We start from the raw sequence: 26,546 nt of genomic DNA, 5'->3' as shown, positions 1-26,546 counted from the left end.
AAATCAAGGCTGTTTTTTTTAATATATATATTTTATTAGAAACACTTCATGAAGCAATAGAACCAGCACCAACAACAGCAATTAGAACATTGGTGAAGACTTATTGCACCATCATCCTATCCTGCTCTATGTGGAGAGTGGAAGTTTGGTCATTCCATATGACAGTAATGCAATAAAGTTACTTTTTTTTTTTTTTTTTTTTTTTTTACATAGAACTACGTTCATCTTTATAACTTAGCGTGAAGAGAAAATACAGGTAACAGAGTGCAGACGAGCGTGGCTGGAGAAAGCTGGCCGGACGTTAGAAAAAGGGTAAGACAACCTTATGATCTAGAAAGAACGCAAGGGGGGAAAAAAAAAAGAAAGAAAGAAAGAAAAAAAAAAAAGAAAACTCGCTGAGAAGATGGGTTCAGGTTTATTTGAATCTTTTCCCTTTCCATTTGAGACAAACCAGTAAGGCATCTTCCTGAGACTACACATTTTTACAGCTTAAACCCAAATTACAAAGTGAAGTTGCCTTGAAATGTACAAATTCTTATCTAATCTTGCATGTACCTGAGTAAATATATATGTATTTACACACACACTACCCTCTACTCTACTGTTGTGTTAATAAGAATTACACAAGTTACTTCCACACATGAGGCTTTAGAGCAGTTTCACCCTCGAAGCTGAAACAATGAAGATCACAGAAAGCACAAAGAGCAAACCTTGTGTGTTATTTGTCTTGTCTGTATTTAAAAACGTATAGCTGCACTTTCCTTGTTTAAAAAAAGTGAAGGAGAGCACCATTATTCACTGGTCTAAATTCTATTCAGCTTAATTCTTAACAAAAAGCACAAGCAATAAAACACAAACTGGTACACAGCTAACTTTAACAGCGACTACATCGTATATCGACAGTGCTGGTTACGTCCTACTGGATTCTCTGGCTGATGTACGCGATGTCCTCACTTCACAGAGAACATAAGCATGGTGATGCACTTCTAGTTTACACACACAGTCGCCGTGACGATAACGACTGGACGAGAACTGACCCCGGCGCTCTTAAACACGGCGGCTTCTCCAGCACCTTTTTTTTTTTTTTTTAAATAATAAAAAAATGCTTACAACTTAAATGTCTGAATTCTTTCTCACACCAGACAACAGGCTCACACCCTGGAATGTTGAGAGAGCTGCTAATGCGTCGTGGGATGTGATACTCATATCTTTACTAATTGACTTAAGCAGAAACAGGTTCAAACACACACACAAAAAAGAATTTAAGCAATCCCACAACACCAGTAACAGTCTCCACACACTTCAAGTAGGGCTAGGCGATGAGATCTAATATCAAGATCATGATAAAATGTGACATACACTCACTGGCCACTTTATTAGGAATACATGTACATTCATGCAGTGTAATCAGCCCATTGTGTGGCAGCAGCACAACAAGGAAAGAAAAAAAATCCTACAGCTCAGGAGCTTCAGTTAATGATCACATTCAACATCAGAACAGAGAAAAAGTCTGATCTGTGACTTTAACTGTCTGGTTTAAGTATCTCAGATGGTTGATTCCTGGGAGCAGAAGAAAATGAGTGGCATAAGCTGACAGGAAGTCTATAATAAATAACACAATCACTCTTTACAAACCTTGAGCAGAAGACTACATCAGGTTCCTGTCAGCCAAGAACAGGAATCTGAGTCTATCATGGGCACAGACCCACTTGATTACTCTTTTTCCAGGCTGTCTGGTTTGGGCGAGTTTATATGCCCATGATAGACTGCCTCAGATCTTTTGTTCAGGAGAGACACACATTTGTCTCTCACTCAGTGTTTTTTGCACCATTCTGAGCAAACAATAGACTGTTTTGTGTGAAAATCCCAGATGTTTGGAAAAAAAAAAAAAAAAACTCAAACCAGCCCATCTGTACCATGGTTAAAGTCACAGAGATTAGAGCTTTTCTCTGTTCTGAGGCAATGTGAAGGTTATTTAAAGCTGAGTAACACTGTGAGTGAACACACTGTGCTGCTGCTGAGGATATACAAGCTACTGATTAGAGAAGTGTACGTACATGTATGCGTACAGGTGTTCCTATTAAAGGGTCAGTGAGGGAATATGCACCGGAAGTTGTGTGTATATATATATATTTTTTGTTTTTTTGTTGTTGTATCGTCTATTCCGACTGTATGGATGTCAAAGATTTTCACCCTGTGGAAAACTCTAAGCACTCGAAGAACGGTGGACAGAAGGCTTTGGCCGTGAGAGGGCCAAACGCCAGCACCAGGGGAGATAGGTCCCCACTTTAAAAGTCTAGAAAACGATCAAGTAAGAATCGAGTTTAGAAACGCCTTGGATCATTGCAGCGTCTGATTGCTTTCCACTTGGTGCTACATAATGCGAGGTCCCTGTCAACAGAAGCACCCAGAATCTGTATGTTATTTGATGTTCTTAATATAAATAGGCACAGTCCAGAGTTAGATTGTAGCACCATGTTTTTTTTCTTTTTAAGTCATGTACACAGTTGCACTAATTACTCAGTACGTTAACACAAAGTCAACAAAAACAATCACAACAAAAAATGATAAATATTTCAAAATTATATACAATTACACATTGAGAGTTACTTTCATTCACAGTACAAAAACCTCAAAAAAAAAGAAAAAAAAAAAAATGCGGCAGTTGCACAGTAGATTATTTTTGCCATGATACCAGTGTTTGAAGATTTTTTTTTTCCTCTTTCAATCGTCTGTGTATGTGTGTGGTTTTCCTACTTGCAGAGAGCACCACAATATCAATGGTGTGCATGATTCAAAAGCAGATAACTAGCACCTTTCCGAACAAAAGTGTTTTCAGCACCATGGATCTTTATTTGTCTCCGGAAACAAGGAGAAAAAAAAAAAATCACCTGAATCGATTATTTCACGTCGAACGCCGAGCTCCGACCTTTACACGTAGGCATCGTTTAGAAAAATCTAAATTATATTTAAAAAGGAGACATAGTATATATATTGTACATTATGTTTCTCTTTAAAAGATTTGATGTTTTCACACACAGGAACTTGGTAAATACGTTTAATCATTTGTGCTTCAGTCCCTGTGTGTGTTAACGAGTCGAGAATTTCCAGATTAAAAAAAAAACAAGGAAAGATCAAATGTAATCCAAAACAACAAAGTAATTGAGCTGACTCAATTATCGGGCCGGTTGGCTGTAGTGAATAGGCTTTTATCCAGTGTAAATGTAAAGGAATATGTGTGTGGTATGTACTCAACGCTGCCGTTTAAAATCATTTAAATCAGAACATTTCACGACGCCATTACAGAGCTGTAAATTTTTTTTTTTTGTAATCATGTTCATGTTCAAGTCTATATTCCCACATTTACCTCTAAAGAAGATTCCATAGTATTCCAGAAAATGTAAAAGGCTAACACAGTGCTGGGCTTCAGCATGGAGCAAATGTTCAGTAATTTAGTTTTATCGCTCAAGCTGATGCCTTGTTTTTTATTGGACTTAATTTTTTTTTTTACAAATCCCAAACTTTGCACAAAAAAACATCCACTAAGGCATTGTTTAAATACACAATTAATAATTGATGACATATTTACTTTTGTCGGTGCCTCCTTTTTTTTTTTTACAACTTTAACCAGACAAGAGCACAAGGTTATGAGTGGTCCTGACCTGTTTGTTTGTGTGTGTACACACATGTGTTTCTGCATGTGTATTCAGATGCACTGGTGTCAAGCTCTGACACCGGGTGGCTTTAGCTAATGTTGGAGCACCAGTGAGGAAGAGCCTGTTGGTCTACACCTGTCCATTGCATAGGTTGCATTGGGTTGAGGTAGATTGCTTCAGTTACCTGCAATAATAAAGGGTACATGAGAAGCTAGACAATAAATTACCATGCCATTACACACATGCATACACAGGAGCATGCAAATATCTGATGAGCAGCTTGAACACACAAAAGCAAAGCACATACCTTGTTCAGACTGAGGCACAAGCTTGACAGGTACCATACAGCAGCTCCTAATTATAAATTACCCCCCAAGTTCTGAGCTCCCACCCACCCCGTTTCTGCTCATGGCACTGCTATCTGGGCCGAGCAGTGTAGGGCACCTGCATACCCAGAGTCCTCCAGGAGCTCACCAACCCACCGCTGCTGCCTCCACCACTTCCGCCGCCGCCGCCGCCGCTGCTGCTTGCAGAAGGCTGGTACTGCAGTGTAAAGGGCCGCGACAAAGAGGAGGCAGCAGGAGTGGTCGTGATACAAGTGACAGGAGCAGAAGAGGGGGATGAAGAGGAGACGGGGAGCACATGTAGCGTTTGGAGGGAAACAGATTGCTTCCTCTCCGAGCGTGGCGGGGAAGGCTGGAGAGGAGTAGAGGAGGAGGAAGTGTTGAGAAGGGGAGGAGGGGGAGGTAGGGAAAGCACAGGAGGGGAGGGAGCGTGCAGGACAGTCTGCGTGCGGCCATATTGGGCCAGGAACAAGGCCCCGGCTTTGGTATCCAGATTCCTCTGCTGCGAGGAAGAGTGGCTGTGCTGGGAACTGGGGGGCGCAGACTGTTGAGAGGACACTGAAGGCGTCATGTGGTGAAAAATCCCTGTGGCAAAGTGTCAAGAGAGATAGAGGGAGAGAATGATGGAAGCAGAGGATGATGTAGAGGGGCAAGGAGAGGGTGAGTGTGTGTGTGAGAGAGAGAGAGAGAGAGAGAGAGAGAGAGAGAGAGAGAGAGATTGGGTGGACAAAAAGATGGGATGGGGGAGTGGGTTGGGGTCAGAGACAGGTAATCAGCCCGGTTGTGCATAAGCAGCAAGCAAGTTAAAACACGCTCAAAGCAATGAGGCATAACACTGCTGACCCAACTCTGACACGAACATGAATGGAGCATCTGTCATCAATGTTTCCAAACCTGGCCTAATGGGCCTGGTTTCAAATACAGAATTACTTCAAATACAACAAGTTAAAGAGCTGGGCTGCCAGAGGAATGTCTCAAACCAAAAAACAAGCCATGCAGACATGACAAACACCCAAAGAAAAATTAATGTCACTCAAAAGTCCAGAACTCACAAAAAGGAGAATTACCAAAATATTTCAACCAATCTTTCAAGACACTGAACAGCTTTCAATTATTCTGTCACTTTATGGGGAAATTTAGCCTTAGATTTAAGGCTATTATATTCAACACATCTACTGTGTTTAGTTCTGGTTTTCTGAGGGTGTGTCACTTTATAAACAATGAGCTAATGGTTCAACGGCACAGAAAGCAAGAGGCGAGAAGGCAGAAAAGGCAGTGCTGCTTGGTCTTTCACTTACCTCACAGCCTTCACAGGCCTGCAAACTAACAAGAGATATAAAACTCCCAGGGGGGAAAAAAATATTCACAAAGAACAGCTCACCTCCCGCAGCGCCCCCTGCCAGTCCAGCACTAGAAAAGCTGCCCAGCACAGAGTGACCGTTAACCAATCGTGGAGGTCCGCTGGTGGCCGGGTTAGGAGTCTGCGCTCCAAATAAAGACTGTAAGACAGAGGTTCCGCCCAGAGGGAAATACTGTCCCACAGAGGAGGCAGAAGAAACTGCCGTGGCTCTACCCGCTTTTCCACACAGGAGGCCTCCACCAGCTGCAGCAGAGATGAAGAGGTTCTGGCTGGTCAGACTACTGACAGCCTTGAGCTCCCACTCGCGTCCCTTTTGCTTAGGAAAGGATTCCCGTGCTTTGTCCAGACCTAGAAAGGGTTTAGGGTTGCCATAATGCTCACTGCGCTCTCGATCTGCTCGCTTCTGCTGTTTCTGCTCAGAGTCAGAGTCTGGGCCACAAGACATCCCCCCACAGAAAGGGGAGCCGCTCTGGCGCAGGTCTGGAGGAGTAGGCTTGGGGTCAGAGATGGGTGAGAAGGTGGACTTCCACTTGCTGGAAGAAGAGGAGACATCGCTGCTGACACTACTGGCCCCCGATTTACGGCCCTGTGAACCTGAAAAAAGAGAGATGGAGAAACATTTTCAGAAACATGAAAGAAATCCAAATGCATTTTATTCTATAATTATGAAACCGAGCACTGTTACTACAATTTAAGTATTTAAGCATTTTATTTTTGACAAAATAAGCATAAACAGAATGCTGCTTGATAATAATAATAATAATAATAATAATAATAATAATAATAATAATAAGTTAATTGGAAGGAAATCAGAGGTATAATCTTACCCCTCTCACCATCTCTGCTCTCCAGAGAAATTGTTGCAATTTTCCTTTCAATTCTAAAAAGGAAAAATAATGTTTTGAACAAATTTAAGGGCTCACTTGCTCTCTTTTTTAAAGCATTATTCTGTATATTGGTTGATCTCACCGTAAGGAGCTACTGTCTGCTGGGTATCCAGTTTCCTCATCCTCTGAGCTAGGGGCGGATAAGTCACGGTTGGAGCCGTTAATCTCCAGCGGGCGTTCTCGCTTAAGTACTGGTGGCTGGTCCAGGTCCGTCTCACAAGGGCTGCCACCTGTGTGCTCTGGAGAGGATATGGCTGAGATCTCCAGAGGCTGATTAATGTTGTTCACCTAGAGGTCAGTGTAAATGAGTCAAAGTAAGGTGAATGAATAAAAAAAAATACATAATTGTGAAGTAATTCATATTCACACAGTGTACACTGTGTGAATATGAAGGGTTTGGATAGAAGAATCAAATTACGATGATGACATGCTATGTTCTCTGTCTAGCCTCCCATCTACTCACCATGGTGTTTATGTTAAGTGGGGAACCCGAGGAGTAGTTAATCCCAGGGAATGATCGTTTTTTAGGGGAACCACTTGCTGGAACAAGGCTAGAGGAGCTGCGTTTCCGGCGACCTCTCTTGCGTCCCTCCGACCCGTGAGAGCCTGGAGAATGATGGTGGTGATGGTGGCGGTGACTGCTGTGGTGTTTTCCCTGCTTGGCTGATCCATGATGCTGGCGCGAGCCTCCGGCAGAGGAGGAGGATGAAGACGAAGAGGAGGAGGAAGAGAAGAACATGTGACGGCGAGCCTCACTGTCTAGAGTTTCGGGATCAGATTCAAGGCTATGGTGCTGGTGGCCCTCATCAGGAAGACGAGGGGGTCTGTCTGCGTATTGCAGCACTCCGCCAGTGCTCAGCAGAGGGCTGGAGCCAGACCCACGTGACTGAAGACCCAGCATGTGGGGTGGAGGAGACATTGAATTGCAGTCTTGATCACATATAGCAGAGTGGGAGCCATTCACCAACCCTGAAACACAGAGGAGCCCAAAAAACTTGAACATACACACACCTGTCTGGACTTCATTACTGAAATTGTGCCAAGACATGCAGTAGGAATAAGACTGCATACCTGAGTTAGGTGTCAGAGGTTGCTTGCTGTTGCTGCTTGGCCCTGCTGACTGCTCCCTACTAGACATAGGACTGGGAGTATTCCTCTGCAACAATATATTGTGGACACATTAAAGTGTGTTTTCCTATATACACACCTGCGCCAATCATGTGGCAGCAGAGCAATGCAAAAAAAATTATGCTCAAATCAAACATCAGAACAAGGAAAAATAATGTTCTCCCTCTTGAACTGTGGCATGTTTTTGATACTGTTTGTGCTGGTTTGAGTATTTCAGAAACAGCTGATTTAGGACTTAGACACAACAGTCTCTAGAGGTGACGAAGAATGGTGCGAAAAACAAAAAACACTGAGTGAGTGAAAGTTCTGTAGATGGAGACACCTTGATGATGAGAGGTCAGAGGAAAACAGCCAGATTGCTTCAAACTGCTAAGAAGGATGTAGTAACTCTACAGTACTCTTTAATAAAGCATCTGAGAATGTGCATCAAACCTTTATGTGGATGAGCCACAACAGCAGAAGACTACATCAGGCCATTATTGGCACAGACTCAACTGTCCAGTTTCAGTGAGTATGTGCCATATGTATACTTCACCCCTTTTCCAATTTTATACTCTCAGTAGATTAATGTAGAAAAAAAAATTATATTTAACATCAGTTAAATAGTGAAAGTGCTCACCCACATCAACCACTTTTTTCGGTTTTGGAAAATTAAATACAGACTATATCATATTAGCTATGTAAAGCAGCACACAGATGCTCATAATTGACTTGTGTTGCTGTGACTGACGGGGAAAAAGAGAATCCCATCCTGTCAGCATGGCCAATTTTTGCGTTCTAGACTCATTATCTTCTAATCTTGGTGCATATACTTTTCTGTTGTGTTAGTTGGGACCCAATTGTATGGCAGAAATTTGTTGTGCTTATTACTGATAGCACACACATATATACACACACACAAAAAAACAAACAAAAAAAAAAACACACACCAGTCTCTCGGCACGACTGGGCAGCACCACGCTGGCCAGAGGGATGCTGACAGGAAGTTTGCTGGGGTGTACAGTACTGAGAGGGATGCTGATTGGGAGACTGGTTATACTGTCACCTGGTCCAGCGGGGCTCTTTTCCTTATTCACCTGAAAAATGAGTAACAGCATTTTAATATTCATTTTTGACCGTTATATACATACACACCCATATCCACACACACAGACTTGCCAACTCCAATTTAAAAAGCCCATTACATTGGGAGTCCTTTCACCACTCTTTTGAACAAGGTACCATGGAACATTTTAGTCATTTTCGAATAATCAACCTATTAAAACCTATAATTAAAATGTTAGATTTTAAAATTGGAAGGCTATATTTTCTGTCAAGATTTTCAGCTTGACTTCTTAAAATACACAGATAACTGATGCCAACTATATTGGTTTAATTTTGCATCTGACAGAAAACACTGATTTTATTTGACAATAACATCATTAAAACATTCTATACAATATTATAGAATGTAAACGCAGCAGATCAGTGCATCTTTCAAGACACATGAGGAGATCAGGATACTAAAGGGAGATACTGGGAAAGGGGATGGAGCATTATGAATGTGTCTCCAGCAACTTCTGATCGGATTTCACACATTATCACTGCTGGAAAAAAGCAGTCGTGAGCATCCATTTGGTCTTCTACTGCATTAATTTTCAGGCAGAATGTCCCACAAAACCTCTTAACCACATTTAGGGACTGTTTCGAACACTTTAAATGCTAATAAAACCCATAAACAAATCTATAAAAGTCTATGCGGTCATCTTTATCCATAAGCCTAGCTGCAGAGAAACCTACGGGTTAGAGTGACAGTCTTGCAATGATATTCTCTGGCTGGCTGCTGATGTACTGAGATTCACATTCACAGTACAAATGGGACATGGGTACAGGTGACTCAGACCACCTATGAATGCGAATGAGGCGATTAGCTTACAAAGCATCTCTTATGCACCTTTGACCTTGTTCACACCTGCATTTCGTGCTATTGCTGTGATCCGATTACCCAGATGTGCAAGGGGATTGCAGAATCTCTTGCCATCAACGGAATTATAGCACAATGAGCAGCCTGGCTTTAATGGAGGATGTGAGAATCTGGGAGGTTATAACGTCATGTTTAGCTCAGGCCTCAGTAATATCCAAAAAAAACTGTAAACTAACAGAGTGGGATTGTGATGTACAATCTGCAAAGAGTTCACAGACCTGGCAACGAGGGAAATCTCACACGGTGCAAAAAAAAAAAAAGTAGAAAAAAAAGTCCCTTTTCCCATTGATGTAAGTGTAGAATTGTCTTCGTCCAGTCTCATATTTTCAGAGCAAAAAAGTACATTTAACCTGCTTTCTTTTTATCCACAAAGCAGTAACTAGTGAATGTATTACTTAATGAGCCTAAGCAATACCTACACACAAACACACACTTACCCTCTCCACACTCTTGAGTGCATTTGGTTGCTGATTTTCAGCTGCGCTTGGTGAGGAGCAGCCCTGTTTCAAGGTTGGAGATGACACAACACCAACATCACCCCTAAAAATGAAGAACAGGACATTAAACATGACCATTAAATCATAATTCCTATAGTTCTAACAAAACGGATCTGACCTGTGGATAGTGCTGAGCGCCCTGGCCTGGCCTATAGCGGAGTCCTGGTTGAGGTGCCTGCGCAGAGCAATCTTAGCTGGAGAAAAGCGTGTGTAGTCGGGCAGGGGCTGTCCTAGAGGCCTGCTCCGAGGCTCTGGAGTGGGTGGCACAATCTCATGTTCGGGGGAGATTGGAAGGTAGTGGGAGAGCAGCTCATTCTTGCCATTGAAGCAGTTGATGCCGCCTCCACGCTCATAGCTAGGAGATGCCGTGCCATTGATGGACAACTCGGGGCTAAGGCCATTCAGTTCAGCTAGTTTGGGGGTGTTAGTGTCTGTAGGGGGGCGGGGCTCTAGGCTAGGGATGCTCTTGCGGTATGGAGAGTCTTTGCATGGGCTGTAGGAGGACTTGAGCTGTAGTAGCTCCTGCTGTCTTTGGCTTTTCTCCAACTCCACAATACTAATCTGTCAAGGAAAAAGTTATGCAATGAAGGAAAAAGGTACAGAAAAAAGATTACTTCCAAATAAATAGGGGGGAAAAACACTTTCGACATTGTGAATTCTTTTTTTTTTTATCTGTCCTATTAGAGCATGCACTGAACATGCATTTTAAAAGTCTGAAGTACCTGAAGTTCTAGGCAGTGGCGCTGTTTCTCAGAGATCTGTCTACGCAGAGCAGCCTTTTCCTTTAATAGTGTCTCGAGACACAAAGACCCCCAGTCCAGTTTCAGCTCCTCACAGCGAGCCTTTAGCTGCATGAATAAGACAGTTTTGGCTCATAAACTGCACCGAAAAACAACAAGTTGGCAGAGCAGAAGAACAGAAAAGTACTTATATAGCTAACGTTTTCACTATCCAAAGATGATGGAATACAGATTGCTTCTGTTAAACATCACTGGGGCTCACCAGTAGCAGGCTCTGGTCTTTAAGCTCAGCCATGTCTCTCTCCAGCTGCTTGGTCTGCTCTTTCAGCTGCATATTATGAGCCATGATCTCTTTCTGAGCCTGCATCAGGTCCTCTACAGTCACTGCCTTTACTCCCAGCTGCAGGAATATTAAAAGATCAACACTGAAATTACAGCCTACAGACAAACAGGCTCTCTGCTGCAAGTTTGTTTTAAGTGTTCATTTAGCACTTATCTTTTGTGTTTCACCTATTCTTACCTCCTCTAGTTTGGCCTGGAAAAGATCCCTGATCCTCTCCTTGTGAGCATGACAGGCATTCATCAGACGCTGGGCTTGACCTGATAATTCAGTGTGTCTGAGCTATGAGAAACACACAGTAAAAAAAAGTAACATGTTAATTCTAAATTATTATGAAAGTGAGTGTGCAGAAAAATAATCTACAAAATAAAAGTGAATAACTGTACCCTCTCTTTCTCCAAAGCTTGCTGCAGGTTCGTGTGGTACTGTGGTGTCTTCATATAGGTCAAGAACTGCATGTACTGGACTTTGAAATTATCTGTAACAGGAAAGACGAACAGGAAAGTGAATAACTGTACCCTCTCTTTCTCCAAAGTTTGCTGCAGGTTTGTGTGCTTAAACAAGAAAAACAACACATGGCCACTTTATTAGGTATACCTTAATTATACAAACATCACTTGAATGTTTACCCTAGGCATGTGCATGGTGACCGTTATGTTACCAAGTTAACAGCCAGAATTTTTACCGTTGCTTTTTCTGTTTCAGAGTATCTCCAAAACTGCAGCTCTGATAGATAGATAGACAGATAGATAGACAGATAGATAGATATGTGTGTGCAGAAAAATCATAAAAGGAAAGGTTTGTTTACCCAGTAAAGTTTGCAGGCCCGCAGGCATGGAGCCGAGCAGCAGCTGGCCAGCTGTGTAATGTTGAACTTTAGGAGGTAGCTGGTAATAGGGGCTTTGAGGCGATTTGTATGCATCTGTTTGAAAACATTAGCAAAAATAACAAGATCAAATTAGCTTAAAAGCAACAATGTGGTGTTTACAGATAAAGGTGAAGGTGATGCAGTCGGTGCAAACGTACCCTGAGGAGGCGCTGCTGAGACAGTCTTGGCATGAAGCAGTTCTAGGGCACTCTGACTCTTCTTGGTCTTGCGTTCATTGGCTGCTGCCATGATGGACTTCTTGGGCCGCCCGCGTTTCCTGTTGCCCAGCTTGCGGCCCTTGGCAAGTAGCTTGGCACGACGTGGTTTAGGTGACGACTTCACTGGTACCAGTGCCCCCAAGGTCTCCTCCTCACCACCTGACTCCTGTAAGGAGACAAGGAGAAAAAAAAAAATATGTAAAGTGTGCAAAGAAGAATGTAGTGACACCTGACTTCAAAACTAGCAGCCCATCATTTGGACAGGAACAATGCTGTGTCCCCCTATCAATGGGTGGTGATGGTGGTGGGGGTATACAGATGCTGAAGTCTTAATAAGAATTAACAATATATATATTATTGTAAAAAATAATTGGTGAAAAACTCTGGTTCTTTAAAAAAAAAAAAAAAAAGAAAAAAAGTCAGTCTCATTTACTACACCAGTGATATGGAGGCCCACCTTGTGCTCCTTTGGCTTGGTTGGGGTGGTGCTGCTGCTTTTACTGTCCTTGGTCTCCTTCTGTTGACGCCGTTTCACTGCTTCCTGCTCCTCCTAGTGTCACAATGGGGAAAAAACAACATCTCATGTTTAAGTGAAAATACCAACCAAAAGGCTGGTATAGCTTTGTACTTTATTCTATTGGAGGGAACAGATTTAAAACAGATGCTCACTTACCCTGAGTTTAGGATTTTTAAGACTAGAAAAATAGTTTTCAAGCTGTGAACAGAGGAAGAAAAAAATGCTTAGAAAAAAAAACAGCAGGAAAAGCCCCACATGCCTATAGTAGTAATATTCTTAAATTTTTTTTTAGTTTTACCTGAAAGTTAGACTAATCAACACTAGTTGAGTTTTAACTGCAGAACGTTAAAGAGTGTTGTGAAAAGGGTGGTAATAACAGCACTCACTATGGTACGGTCTATTGTATGCAGATAGTAGGAAACTGGCTTCCCTGTCCAAGACACTGAGCCTCTCAGTGGAGAAAGTTCAACAACACGCATTATTGTGCCAATATCTGTAGAGAAGAACAGCATACAATATTAAAGGTGAAGTGAAGTGATCGCAAATGAACTGACCATGTCAAAGTGCAACACATACCACTCAAGTTTCGACTGTTGATTCTAAAATTGAGAGGTGCAAAAGGTTTTGAAGATACAATTTTTCCACCTGAGAAAGCAGAAAGATAAACACTGTTTAAAACTGAAATATACTGTTTATTACATTATACTGAATGATCTCTTACTGCACACATTTTATAGACATAAAAATCATATATTTATTAGTTAGCTGATATGGCAGCTCACTAGGATAAAATGTGGTTGCAATTATAATGCAATACCATACAGCAAACTAAGTAGGTAAATGTGTTAATAAAGGGCCAAAATTCCTGTAGACAATTGAGCTATCCTCTTCTCACACAGTTTCCGAAAGATGTTTGCTACCTCGGCATGCTGGCCAATAGTCTGGCTTGCATCTTCTACTGACATGTTTAACCACAAGGTGACTGATCTGTGCGATTTATTTTGAAGTGTATTCAACAAATCATTGTGTTCTCATTGTGAAAAGATGCGGTCACCCATGCAAGTCAAATACGTGTAACAAAAACCATCAGGAGTACAAACCTTCCTTCATGTTGGCAAAACGTTCCTTCAGCTGGTGATCCACCTCTGGACCAAATGCAAAGTTATTTACAAAAATAACACTGCAAGAGAACAAATACAATCAGTGCTTTGAACACTTTACTATAATTAATTTCATCCAGAAATGGCAACCAAATGCAAATGAGCATTAGTGACATTGATATAATTGACCACGACCAAGATGCAATACCTTGTGTTTGCTATCCTTTCCCTCCAGTCTTCTGATAGAAAATCGCCTCTCTCCAGCTACAGAAAAGGAGAAAGAAAATTCCCAGTGAACACTGGTTCCCGTAAAATGCCACAGACTATTTTTATGCAAGATCAATTCGATGGATAAGAAGCAATTTTATTAGATATGACCTGTGTGTTATACTGTGGATATGCCTGTGAAATGCTTGTGATTTCATTACAATACAGTGCTCATAAAGAAACTTTTTTTGGTGTGTCCTGAAAAAAACTGAAGGATTCTAAAAAGAACTAAAAGATTAAATTGCATGTAAGGAAATACCATTCACTAACTTCATCCATCAAATATCAATAAAAATGGACTGGATCTGTCAGATATGCCAAACGATAATGACAGCATATGCCAAGCTCATAGGAGACACAGCAGATGAAGTCAAATGATGCACAATGGAAGAAAACCTATATAAGCCTTATATCTCTAATTTCCATGAAACACAAAGTCGGTAGAAAGCAGACAACACAGAGACACCCGAAGTCTGGCACTTAAAAAAAAAACCTGGTGATTGGTGCCTAGTGTTTTTAATTGCGGAGCTTTAAATATATGATGCCATCTAATGCCATAGTTAATGACACATTAAACACAGAATAGTTATTTATTTCACATTAATAAACTCAAAGCATTCTCCATTTATCAAGATAGCAGGCGAGTCTTAGCACATCAGTGCAGCTTTGAAGTAGGAGCAAGACGAGAGCATCAGCCAAAACTTTAGGCAAATAACGTGAGATGAGAGGAAAGGGGCAGGGCTTCACAGTGAGGTCAATTAATATGGCAAAGTTCAAAAGACCTGCACAAATCTTTCCATGTCCGCATGTCCACTGGCACACTTTAGTGAGAACACAGCCATATATCAGTGTATAAACAGCCTCCAACACAAGTGCAACAACTAACTAGAAACATTCAAGACTTGCCTGTAGGAGCAATAAAAAACATCAACATTTAAATTAGGGCTGTGTTGTTTAGTAGTAGGTTGTTCTCCATGAGCCGGAACTAACTTACTTTCAGAAATTAAAGTGTACAGATTTCAAAAAAAAAATCAATGTCTAGCTCTGATTTTGGCTCAATCTAAAACAAATTGGCATTATATGTGTATATTGGCATTAGCAAGTATAAATGTTTATCTAAAGGCAGTAACACCCTGTAGGAGGAACTGAATTTTGTGTACCATTTTGTTTATTCGTGACCAGATGCCTGAAGTATTTGATGTGTGAGATGGACCATTTAAACCCTCTCACACTGCAATGGATCACAGCAACATGGCAACAAACTTCAACTAACCTTCAGAGATATTTCGGAATATATATTTATCTTTGCAAAAGGTAATAATGGCACATAATTATTTTACTAGCATACAAGTAGTAGTGTCATTTATTATTTGCACAGATATACAGACTGACCAGCCATGCAAGTGTAATGTCCACTAAGAACCTCACCAGTCACCTTAGCCAAGAACCATGCAGAGTAAGTTTTTGACACTAGGTTTTTGACTTGCTCAGACTTCAGCACAGACAAGACAAATGTGGTCCACACTGTACAAGCAGACGCTCCTCACCTTTCTGCTTAGAAAACAGAAATAAGCCTCTGGACTCAGATGAGCTTCTACAGGTTCTCCCTTATACACACTTAGTTTCAACCAGATAATGATACACATCTGGATACATTACCTGAGGTTTTGACTGCAAAGTTGTTGCATTAAATCTTATTTACAAGATAAGGTAATTTCAGCCGATCGATTATTTTGTAATTTTGCAAATACTGTAAAAGTTTGAGACAGACTGAAAAAGTATGTGCTTGTCATTTTGTTTTGAAAGATCTGTGATTTAAAATAGCGCCACCAGAAACGCTTCAGGACCAGACACGCACAATATTGTGCATGTTTTCCTTTACGTTCTTGAAATGGTCTATATCTCTGGTTTGGTTAATGCGCAAAAATACATAGTCATGGGAGTATAAATCGTTTCCTGTTTGACACCAACTTACTGTATACTCCCCATGCTTTTTCCCATACCACTTCATCCACCGCTTGAATTCCCTGTCCATTGCCTGCAATCCAAGAAATGAGAAATAAAAGCATTAAAAAGGTAATTCCATTTGTAATAGCCCACTATACACTCTCCAGTCACTTTATTAGGAACACATTAGTACTGGATCCCACTTTAGTTCTCAGAACAGCCCAAAGATTTTGGGAACACCCCTTTACATTCATGCTGTGATTCCCTTGCTCGATCACATCATCACAAGGTCGACTGATTTCAGGACTCTGATATTAATAAAAGTAGTTTGACTTGTTTGAGACATGGCACATTTTAATGCTTTAAGTAAATATGCTGGATGAGGGTCAGGTAAAATACTCAGATTGTCCATGGCATTTAAACAGTGATTGACCGGATGTAAGGGGGCCAATGTGTACTAATTATGTGTACCAGTACACCCACCAGTCTGAACAAACTTTAACACAAGGTCCATTTATGCTGACGATGATTGGGCTGATTGGATAACTGCATGAATGAGCAGGTGTTTCTAATAAAGTGGCTGCTGAGTGTTTACTCGATACATTTCCTTTTGCCTGCATTGCGTTTCATACCACCAGATGATTCTGTACAAAAAGTTTTGTAATACCTCTGCGTACGTGGCTGGAATCTCTGCCTTCTCTACACCATAGTAGTGCTTACAGTTGGTGGCAGCAGCAACCTGCAGAACCACCTGACCCACACCTGTAATTCAGGCAAAGAAAAAGTCAAAGTCATGCAAAGTCATTTCAGTCTGTGATTTCAGAAAAAACGTCAGTACACTGCAAACAATACCTCATGACACAACATACTATAAATCAGAGCTGTTTGGGACTTTGGCTCACTAACTAGGATAGACTACACCTATCTCCTGTCATCAGTGCAACTTGTTAATGTTGGGTAATTACACAACAAAAGGGTCAGTAGAAAAACACTAGATAGTGTCACTCTGCTTGAAAGAGGGGGGGGGGGGGAGAGCATGCCATCTGTTTAATATATATAATTTTGTTCTTTTGGCTCTTGGCCACAGATAGCTGTGGAATTATCAGGATTCAGACTCAATCACACAACCACTGGGAGAACACATCCTAGTGTTTTACAGTGTTCAGTACACCGAAAAATGCTCATATTCAGTGTAGCTTCGAGTTAATGGAAAAGCTTTAGGGTGCAGGCCCTCACCGCTGCCCAGGTCCACAAAAGTGTCCTCTTCCATCATCTCAATCTCGTCAATGATCTGAGCCACCAGGTCGAAAGAAGTCTCTCCGTACACCTCAGGGGAGAAAGGCTCATAGTTGTTCAGCTTCTCTGGATCAGTTACAGAGTGATTGTAGACCTGCTGCAGGATGTGTCGAAGCAAGCCGTTTGAAGGCCGTTTATTCAGTTTCATCGGCTGAGTTGTACCTTTCCACTGAAACACAGAAAACACAGATAATTAAGGTTACCACCACTGCGCTTTTTGCCATCATTCCGACACCCTATAGTTCTGTAGGGAAGAGAAGAGAGGGATCTTCTTGGTTAGTAGAGGAGTGTAGGTTCACCCAAATGAGGATGGGTTCCCTTCTGAGCCTGGTTCCCCTCAAGGTTTCTTCCTCATATCACCACAGAGGTTTTCCTCGCCACTGTCAGCACAGGCTTGCTCATTAGGGTTAAAATAAAATAGTTTAATAATTTATTCTTATTTCTAGTTATTTAGTTATATATTTTTCCCCCTCCGCTTTCTCCGTTTCTCTTCTAATGTAAAGCTGCTTTGAGACAATGTTCATTGTAAAAGGTGCTATACAAAATAAATTGAATTGATCTGTAAAGTTTGTAGAAATGGAGAGAATTAGATCATCTTTGTGACAGGGTTAGCACAGTTCACTCCCTAATGCAGCTAGGGCTGGGATACCCAATAATGTTATATCAATATCATGATAAATTATGTCAGAATACATACTGCCATGGCAGAAAACATCGTATTTATCAGCCATGTGTACACGAGTCAACTTACCAGCTGGTGAATGCTGTCAATAGCTCTGTTGTACTTGTCACATAGTCTCTGCATACTCTCAAAACTAGACAAAAACAAATTCATTTCATGACCCACTGATACACCCAAACAGACAGAAAAAAGAAGTTAATTTTAAACTGAAACTTCTGACTATTAGTAAATTACAACTTCAGATTAAGCCAAAAGCAAAAATAGCACAATTTTAAAGTATAGTGTCTTTGTTTTGTGTTACTTTGTGACACCGTTGATTAGTGACACTTCCACTTCCTACTCGTGTGAAGTTATTCTTCCTCTCGGGAACAACCGAGCCATGCCACTGTATCCAAACTGGTGATATGAGCTGGTCACTTGCTCTGCACCTCAAGTTAAACAAGCAGCACCACCACACACCTTAACTGACTGAGTGTCCTAGCTTTTCATATTTCTATCAGACTGACATTGATGATACAAAACAATTAATAAAATGAACATTGTGAACTCACAACAGCTCACCGGAATCTTTCACTCTTTCACAACACCGTTTAATCAGACATCCTACAGCGTATGCCCAGCTTTACAGAATCATTCGTATAGACCTCTTCCTTGGATAAAGTGATACCTTTTTGTGTCGTAGTCAATGAGCACATAGTTCTCCATCGCCAGTTTAAGGTCCGGGATCTCCTCACACACCCACCTAGACAAAGACACAAACTTGAGTTACAGATGTCATCAACCTGTTGAAGGTCGTGAACAGGATGTTGAGCTGTACGTACCGTATGGTCTCAATAATCTCATGTGCAGCATCATGATGTTTATCCTGCAGAGAAAGAGAGAAATACAGAACAGACTGAAAACTTGCACAGTTCAGTAAAAAGACGATTTACTCCGTATTCTTAATACAAGAGCAAAATTGCAACTTAGTGAAATTAACTGCATCTGTTTACATATTATATATCAGTATATCTGTAACTGGATTTAAAATGTATATCTTCTGCTTTGGGTATGGTCTAAAGCAAAAGGCTTTTTGTTACATCTAGAAATGTTTGTGGATGTTTTATAAAGCTTGCTTATGCAGTTTTCAATTCAATTTATTCGTATAGCACTTTTAACAATGGTTACATTCATCAAGTTACATTCATCACTAATGAGAAGCTGCCTCAGGCGTGATGACGGTGGTGAGGAAAAACTTTCTGAGATGATCTAAGGAAGAAAGCTTGAGAGGAACCAGGCTCAGAAGGGAACCTCATCCTCATTTGGGTGACACTGGACACTAAATAATGTAAATGTTAATAACGTCCTTTCTACAACAGCAACCACGTTTTCACCTTTTCTTGATGTTCTGTGATTTGACGTTCTGCGATTTCCCAAAAATATAAACCGCAGTAAATCATATGATAATAAGGGTTGTCTTTCTTTGAAATGGGGGAGGAAGAAGAAAAAAAATATTTTCAGTTCTGTTTATAGGACATTATATATTTTCATAATCGGTTACATGCCTATAATACAAGTTTCCCCCCATATTTATTCAGCCTTATTATTCTAAAACACAGTCGACATCCGCAGCCCTTTTGAGTAAAAGCAAAATGCTTATTAAACTGAGCAGTTTTTAAATTACAGCAAATACACTATCAGATTCTGTAGATATTTTCACTCCACAATTCTCTAAACTAAGTAAAACTAGTATCTCTATTAGCGACCACAGAACCTTCACACAGGAGAGCACTAATAAATCTGTCTAATCTACATGGCAGTGAAAGTTGCACAGCATGACCCAGTGACCCAGTTTCTGCGAGTGACAGCCCTAAGAATACACAGGTCTGTCTGAGTGTGCCGCTGCGAGACCCCACTTCCTCCCCATACTCCACATCCTGTAAGGGAACAATCTGTTTAAAGTCGGCAAAAAGCTCTGGTTAATCTCCTCATTGTTCTCTGTATTTAGCTTGCTCTCTAAGCTCTGGCCAGATTTTTTTCTACATCGAGTAAATAAGTCGAGTGGCTCAGCGTACTTAAAAATCCTTGACTTCCTGGTTCGGAAAGAAATACGAGATACGGAATCAAACTGCGGCACAGACTCTGAAGCCGTGTGAACAGTGCAGTGGGGGGGAACTCAAAAGCAACTTCTTTAAAAATAAATGCTTCCGATATTCTGTTGTGAAAACTGTTTAATTAAAAGCTATTTGTACTAGATATTTGTATTCGAGTATGCCACCCCTCCCTATGACGATGCCCCACATGAAGGTCAGATGGGATGAAGTGGGCAGGGCTTCCACATGTACTCGGTTTAAAAACTGACTACTGACAAATTCCAAGGCTCAGCTGTAATATTTTCTCACATATAATCTTGTGTCATTTTACACCAATTGTGATTTTACTGTAAATTCTATAAATGACAAACACACACTTCATATTTATAAGTAATGCTAGACGACAATATATATATTGCTAGCTATTTTTTAAATGTTTCAGTGGGGTAGTATTTTGTGTTTTGGTTGCTTTTACCAGATTTGGCAACCCTGCTGCTAAGAAAATGAGCCATTCGAGACAGAAAAATAACCGGGTGTGAACAGATATCCATCTCAGCTGTCCGTTTGTGATCGATTAGCCGAGACGGATGTTAATACCAAATCTGGACAAGAGCTGTGCGTAGGAGGAGTATGTGCGTGTATGTACAGAGAGGGGGCAGTGTTCCTGTTGGTTCCCCACACAGCAACGCCTGCGCAGCAGCTAAAAATAACACCAGCCAGGGCACGCAAGGAGAGCTCACACACGTTCACGTAAAGGAGAGTGAGAGAGAGAGAGAGAGAGAGAGAGAGAGAGAAAGAGAGAGAGAGTAGGACGAGTGTCCTACGCGCTCTCTCTCTCACACACACACACGAGTGTGGCACAGCCCTCAGTCGTGAATGGTAGCGTAAACACGTGACTCATTCACACACACATGCCGCATCTCTCACTTCCACAGCACTGCTCTCAGTGACTCACGTTTATGACACAGAGAAGAAGATAATTTTCCTGCTATAATGATGAATAATCTTGACCTCTGTCACCTTTACGGCAGCTTCTGTGCTTCATTGGGGGTCAAAGCTGTTTTGTCAGACGGAAACCACACACAGATCAGCACTTCTTACTCTGTCAAGATATGATCCTGATAAACAGGGTAAATTCTTATAAATGTCATGGTGAAGCATCATAACCTTCATGGGAGGAACCGAGTCATCTTGAAAGAAACATTTTAGTCAACATTTGTGCCTTAGATCAAACACTAAGATATTCGATTCGGTCTAAAATTCTCTGAAATGTGCGAAAGGGACTGAGCCAGAGATGAGAGCATTATGAACTCCCCGACCTTCCCTCCCAGTTCTCTTGGAACACATGGAAGAAAAGGGGGAAACAGTACGAGGAGGACTGGTCACTAGGGTCTTTGAGGAAAAATGCGTGTTCATTTTTTAGCCTTGATCTGATTGATCCTTCTTGAATTCTGACAGAACAGACACCAAAACAGAGGAACACAGCAACTTCATGCTTTTAGATACAAACAAAAAGTAAGGATTCAAAAACATATATAAAGAGAAGTTTAAAAACTAAATAAATAAATGGATGGATGGGGGAGAATTATTCAGACACTAAAATAAAAGCAGATGATTTAAAAAAGTTTATACACTCCTGTTAAAACAGCAGGTGATTTTGATATTTAAAAAAATGTAATAAAGATAAATGATGATTTCCATCCTGAATTAGAAATTAGATAAATTAAGTAAACAAAATAATCAGAAATATTTTATAAAGTTTGGATATGATTTATATTGGTTTACATTTTTTACACCATGAAAACCAGCCACTTTATTGGATGGGATGTAAACTTTTTATTTCCACTGTAATACTGTAAAGGATAAATAAATCATGTCAGATATCAAAACTGAACCTGGTTTTTATTACAAAACACAGTGCCATGGTTTGGAAAGGTTAATGGTGAAGGAGCTTCCTTGAAGTTCTCAGGGACAATGTTATTACACAGCACTTGACCAGAAAAGCTACAGATCCATAGTAAAGATCTTAAACTTCCCTGGTGCAATAATGCACAGCTTTTTTCTCTCAGAATGATGATGGAAGGTAAGAGAAAAACTGGCCCTCACATGGAAAAAAAAAAAAAAAGTTGCAGGACAAACTGAATACAGCAGGAACAACTTTTACCTTCGGAATAATTAAGAATGAACCACACTGCAGTTAGTGTTGTGCCTATGCCTCATACTGACTTTACACTCAGAAAAGTCTATGGTTTTCTCCACATTCCATAGCTTGAACATTCAGCAGCCAAAAATGACATAATTCCAAATTTGTAGAGGCGTTAGAGATTCCTGTTGGTGTCAGATAGGCCGTTATCAGAACCTTACACTCAGACTAACAAGAACGCTCAAGTCGACTGGCCGCGCTCACTGTGTGCGAGGGATTTCATACTCTGTCTCTCCTAACCATTGACCCACCAACCAATCACACGCTTCACATCTACAGTGATCCCATCACCACTGGACAGCCAAGACGCACATATCTGTTCACACCTGGTAGTGACCACTTCTGATCAGATTTCAGACATGTTACTTCAGTCTTCCACTGCATTTATTTTCAGACCGAAACAAACAAATTTTACCCTCCCTGAAAAGAATGGAACTATGAAAACAATTCCTTTTGTTTCTGCTAAACACTGAGGATATCTGGGCTTGAACTCGAAAGATAAATGTGAGACAATAGATTAAAATCTGAGAGCTTTCATCTCCTGATATTTACATCCAGATGTGTTAAACAGCTCAGAACGTGGCAGCTTTGACAGCAAACTACCCAAGCAAAAGTACTGGAACAGGTGATCTGTAAATAACATGTTCTGTTAATACGTGCTATCCCATTGAAAATGGGTGTGTTTCAAACTAGTCAAGTGTTTAACATGTCTAGGTGTAAATCTTATTATGAAAAGCAGCTTCTTTCTTCTCTCCTGTAAGAGCAGTGTCTATATCTATAGGACTAAATTCAGCTCTACCACGCAGTGCGATTCAGGTAGCGGTAACGAAGGAACTGATCAGTCGGCCCCTCATCGCTGGGATGCATCGGGCTGCTTGTGTTCACACTACGAATGTTGATGTGCTCATATAGTGCCTGAGGGTTTGAGTGAGTGGATCAAAACCTGTCCCAGACATGGATTAAACCTTGTTCACACCTGTGCTGGCCACTTATAATCCAATCACACAAGATGCAGGATAATGTCAGGTGTGAACAGAAGAAGAATAAGCAGTGGCTCCATAGCAAAATAAAAAAGTTTGAGAACTTGCTCCAAAAGATGAGCTATTATCATTGTAAAGAACAACAAAGCAGCATCGCAGAACTAACCGACCGGTTATGATGGCTGTATGACACAAACCTGGTCTAACACTAAACAAAAACGACCTTAAACAACCCTAAACAACAACAACAGTCCCATTGTTGGTCATGGGAGCAGTATGAATCTCTTTTGTCCTATCCCACTGCACTTGCTGTCAGCATTGTTTGTTTGTTTATTTATTTATTTCCAAATACAATTTACTCTGAACATTTCAACCATGGACTTGCATCAGATAAACCTTCCCACTCCACTTCTCTCCACCCGCCCGCTACTACAGACAAAACACGACAATCAGCTAACGTTAGCACAGCTGCTAGCGCTGCTAACCAGCCAGTTTGTACTGAAGGAGTTACCTGCTAGCTAGGTTAGCTGGTAATAAATGTTAACCAGCACCGAATTTCAAACCAGTCGGAAATCCGTGGACCGACAAGAGCTCGTTCAAACGCGGGGAAATCTATCATTATTATGTTAAAAAAAACCAAACAAAAAAAACCACAAACAACTGGCACAAATGCTGCCATTCAACCTTTACACTTCATGTAGTCTTTGCTAGCTAGTTAGCTTTACCCCCCACAATCGTGACTGTCAACTACGCGTAGACTTCCATTAAATAATAAAATAAATGTAATAAAAAAATATCCGGAGCTCGTTGACAAGAAAGCTATTTATACAGCTCGTGCCATTTTTTTAAACATAAAACCCGCGAACTGTTAACCGCTGCCATGTCCAAAAGTATCTTCCGCTAAGAACTTTGTCCTGATCACGGTTTAGTAGTGACATTAAAGATTTTCGACAGCCATTCCAAAGAAATCAGAGTCAGTATTTAAACAATAAATAAACAAATAAACCACGAGCTTGCTTGTTAATCGAGGCACAACAGCTGAGCGACATGACCACGCTAGAGCTCGCTGCTAGCAAGCTAATAATACCCTTTGGTTCTCAGGCTATTCATCAGCTAAATGACGGTCTGTCTCTCTAACTGGACGCTAAATTCGGATTAAATTTTAACGACGACGTTAAAAAAAAAGACGATACTCACATATACTGGTAATGGCCACGGATATCCCGCAGCTTCGGCTCCGACCGGCGACTTGAGCTTCAGCTCTAGCTTCTCTCCCATTATACTTTCTGCCTTGTTTGCTTGCTGGACCAGAGTAAAAGACAACTAGAATTTGAACATTCTGAGAGAAAATATTAAAAACTTAGCGAAAGTTGAAAAGTCCAAACAAATACTGTGCTATTTTCAGATTTAAGTTAGATATTTATGCTATTTTGTCTAAAAACTGCTCAGGCTGAGCGGCTACTCCATCTCGGCGCTACCGCCGCCATCTTGCCCGGCGTAGAAAGCAAAAAAAAAAAAAAAAACCTGCTGGTCTGGATCTGAATCAGCAGGAGATACAAAACCGAAAGGGAGAGTCTGAGTCACTAAACACATAAATAAATAAAAAATAAATAAACAAAAACATAAATAAGTGTTTTTTAAACCAAGCATTAGTAACATAGCGTAACATCAGGCTTCCTTACCAGCACCTTATTACAATTATTATTATTATTATTATTATTATTATTATTATTATTATTATTACAGTGAGGGGACACACACACAAACACCAGTAAAAGAAACTCTAATGCATAAGTGTGTTCTGATTATTTTATTAATACAAGTTGTATTTTACCTCCTCAAACCACCAGGGGTTGTGCGCATGCGCACCCATGCCGAGAACAGACTGTACATTCACATCCTCCTGGGAAGTTCATACTTCATCATTGGGAAGTCAGGTGCGTTCAAGTCACTCAGTCCAAATTATGATGGACGTGTAAGCTACACAACTTCATTTGATCCCTTTTCTCCTTCCTTCTCTCCAGGATCAAAGAATGAGACCCACACTGGTACAGGAGGCCCTCAAGCCGATTGATCCCCCTCTGTTTTTCCTGCATCTGTTCATTGTGGGCCCACAAGCACTGCATAAAATCTGTTGCTTTCACATTATCTGTGAAGTTTTCGGTCAGGAAATTATACAGACAGTGGATGTGGGTGATGAAGAGGTCTAAAAGGAACAGACAAACACAAAAATAACAACACATGTAGATCAAGAACAAGGCTGTGGCCCACACCAGAACATCAACAGAAACTTGACAATAAGACGGTGAAACACAGGAACTTAAAAATGGTTGTTGATTAATGGAAATGCAGAATGTGCATGAGTGCTCAGTGAGAAGGTGACATGGAGGGTTTTATAGTCCTATGCTGATTTTGTGTATCCATGACACTAATGTATTCAACAGTGACCAATTTAGTGGCACTAAATTCTGGCAGTGTCAGAAAAGTTTGATTAAAATATCAGTGTAGATTGTGAATGCTTACCGAAAAGCCACCAACAGGAAGATGATGTGGGATTCCAAAAAATATTTGATTTAAAAGAAGAGCAGATTATTGAACGCTTTAGACTCATGCTTCTGCTCCTGTTGCTGCTGAGAACAATTCTCTTGATCTGAGTTATGAGCCATTAGTAATACTGGGTGTTGTTTCTTTCATAGGTGAAGAAAAGTCCTCAGTTCCCAGAATATTTTTTCCAGAGGAAGCAATTACTGTGTATTCGATTAAGTCCCTCCTAACCATGTGTCCTTGTTCTCAAGTCACTCTTTACTGTGGAAGGCTGGATTTAACAGTTTTGCAGAGTCCTTACTGTTCCTTATCAGATGACCTGTCACGCCATCACCCCACACTTTTCATCATGACACGTGTTCCCAGTGGACACCAAGGTTTGTGCATAATAAGCTCGGTGAAGCTCAGAAAGCAGACTACAGAAATGTTTTCATCTGTTGGTGTTCCTGAAGTTCTTTTTAAACCCCAGGATTCTTATGTGCAAATGGAGCCCTTCCAGTGATGTAGAGGTAGACTGGGGCTTTCTGATTGTTAGATTTTCTGTTTGTGAATATATGCTGGATGTTGGGGGATCAATTCCTGCCTCCACCATGTTTGTGTGTGTGCACGTGGAGTTTTCATGTTCTCCCTGTGCCTTAGAGGTTTCCTCCAGGTTCTCAGATTTCCTCTCCCCGTCCACAGACATGCATTGTAGCTGATTGACATCTGTAAATTGTCTGTAATGTGTTAGTGTGTGTGATTGTGCCCTGCGATAGACTGGCATCCTGTCCAGTATGTACCCCTGCCTCCTGGGATAAACTGCATGTTTCCCAAGACCCAGCAGGATAAGCGATGTAGAGGGTGGATGAAATATACAGAGGCCTAACTGCATGTGTCAAACCTACAGATTTATGACAGGAAAGCACTTCCCAGTTTTACGTCTGGTGATCATGTAATG

At 40.9% G+C, this 26,546-nt stretch overlaps 1 protein-coding gene across 5 annotated transcripts; it reads right to left on the bottom strand.

Moving 5' to 3' along the window:
- Positions 1 to 52: 52 nt before the first annotated feature.
- On the bottom strand, positions 53 to 24,557 carry dot1l (DOT1-like histone H3K79 methyltransferase). Of its 5 annotated transcripts, XR_009205900.1 has the most exons (29): positions 24,263 to 24,557; positions 18,632 to 18,675; positions 18,478 to 18,552; positions 17,880 to 17,943; positions 17,069 to 17,297; positions 16,500 to 16,594; positions 15,861 to 15,923; positions 13,827 to 13,882; positions 13,619 to 13,698; positions 13,095 to 13,163; positions 12,905 to 13,011; positions 12,675 to 12,716; positions 12,459 to 12,551; positions 11,942 to 12,167; positions 11,724 to 11,837; positions 11,302 to 11,393; positions 11,096 to 11,197; positions 10,838 to 10,975; positions 10,558 to 10,683; positions 9,954 to 10,396; positions 9,776 to 9,878; positions 8,305 to 8,451; positions 7,319 to 7,403; positions 6,711 to 7,216; positions 6,330 to 6,535; positions 6,188 to 6,240; positions 5,382 to 5,954; positions 3,964 to 4,585; positions 55 to 3,840 (listed from the first exon to the last, which is right to left on the bottom strand). XR_009205900.1 is itself a non-coding variant. In XM_058401321.1 (28 exons), the coding sequence occupies exons 1-28, from the start codon at positions 24,341 to 24,343 to the stop codon at positions 4,074 to 4,076; spliced, it is 4,524 nt and encodes a 1,507-aa protein (XP_058257304.1). In that variant the 5' UTR covers positions 24,344 to 24,557; the 3' UTR covers positions 54 to 4,073. The 5 variants fall into 5 exon arrangements, 4 of the variants coding, with proteins under 4 accessions (XP_058257307.1, XP_058257304.1, XP_058257305.1 ...); XM_058401321.1 differs by having other exon boundaries at positions 54 to 4,585; XM_058401322.1 differs by lacking the exon at positions 24,263 to 24,557 and adding an exon at positions 18,112 to 18,238 and having other exon boundaries at positions 54 to 4,585.
- Between the last annotated feature and the right edge of the window lie 1,989 nt (positions 24,558 to 26,546).

Source organism: Hemibagrus wyckioides, linkage group LG10 (assembly GCF_019097595.1).
Source record: "Hemibagrus wyckioides isolate EC202008001 linkage group LG10, SWU_Hwy_1.0, whole genome shotgun sequence".
Lineage (NCBI taxonomy): Eukaryota > Metazoa > Chordata > Actinopteri > Siluriformes > Bagridae > Hemibagrus > Hemibagrus wyckioides.
The sequence above is the reverse complement of the archived record's forward strand: the minus strand, read 5'-3'. Positions and strand labels throughout refer to the sequence as shown.

Excerpts from the sequence above, each read along its gene's own strand:
- dot1l (XM_058401321.1), bottom strand. The coding sequence starts at position 24,343 with ATGGGAGAGAAGCTAGAGCTGAAGCTCAAGTCGCCGGTCGGAGCCGAA. Across the intron at positions 10,684-10,837 it reads AAGACCAGAGCCTGCTACTG|CTAAAGGCTCGCTGTGAGGA; the intron begins GTGAGCCCCAGT and ends TTATTCATGCAG. Across the intron at positions 6,536-6,710 it reads CACTTAACATAAACACCATG|GTGAACAACATTAATCAGCC; the intron begins GTGAGTAGATGG and ends ACTGACCTCTAG.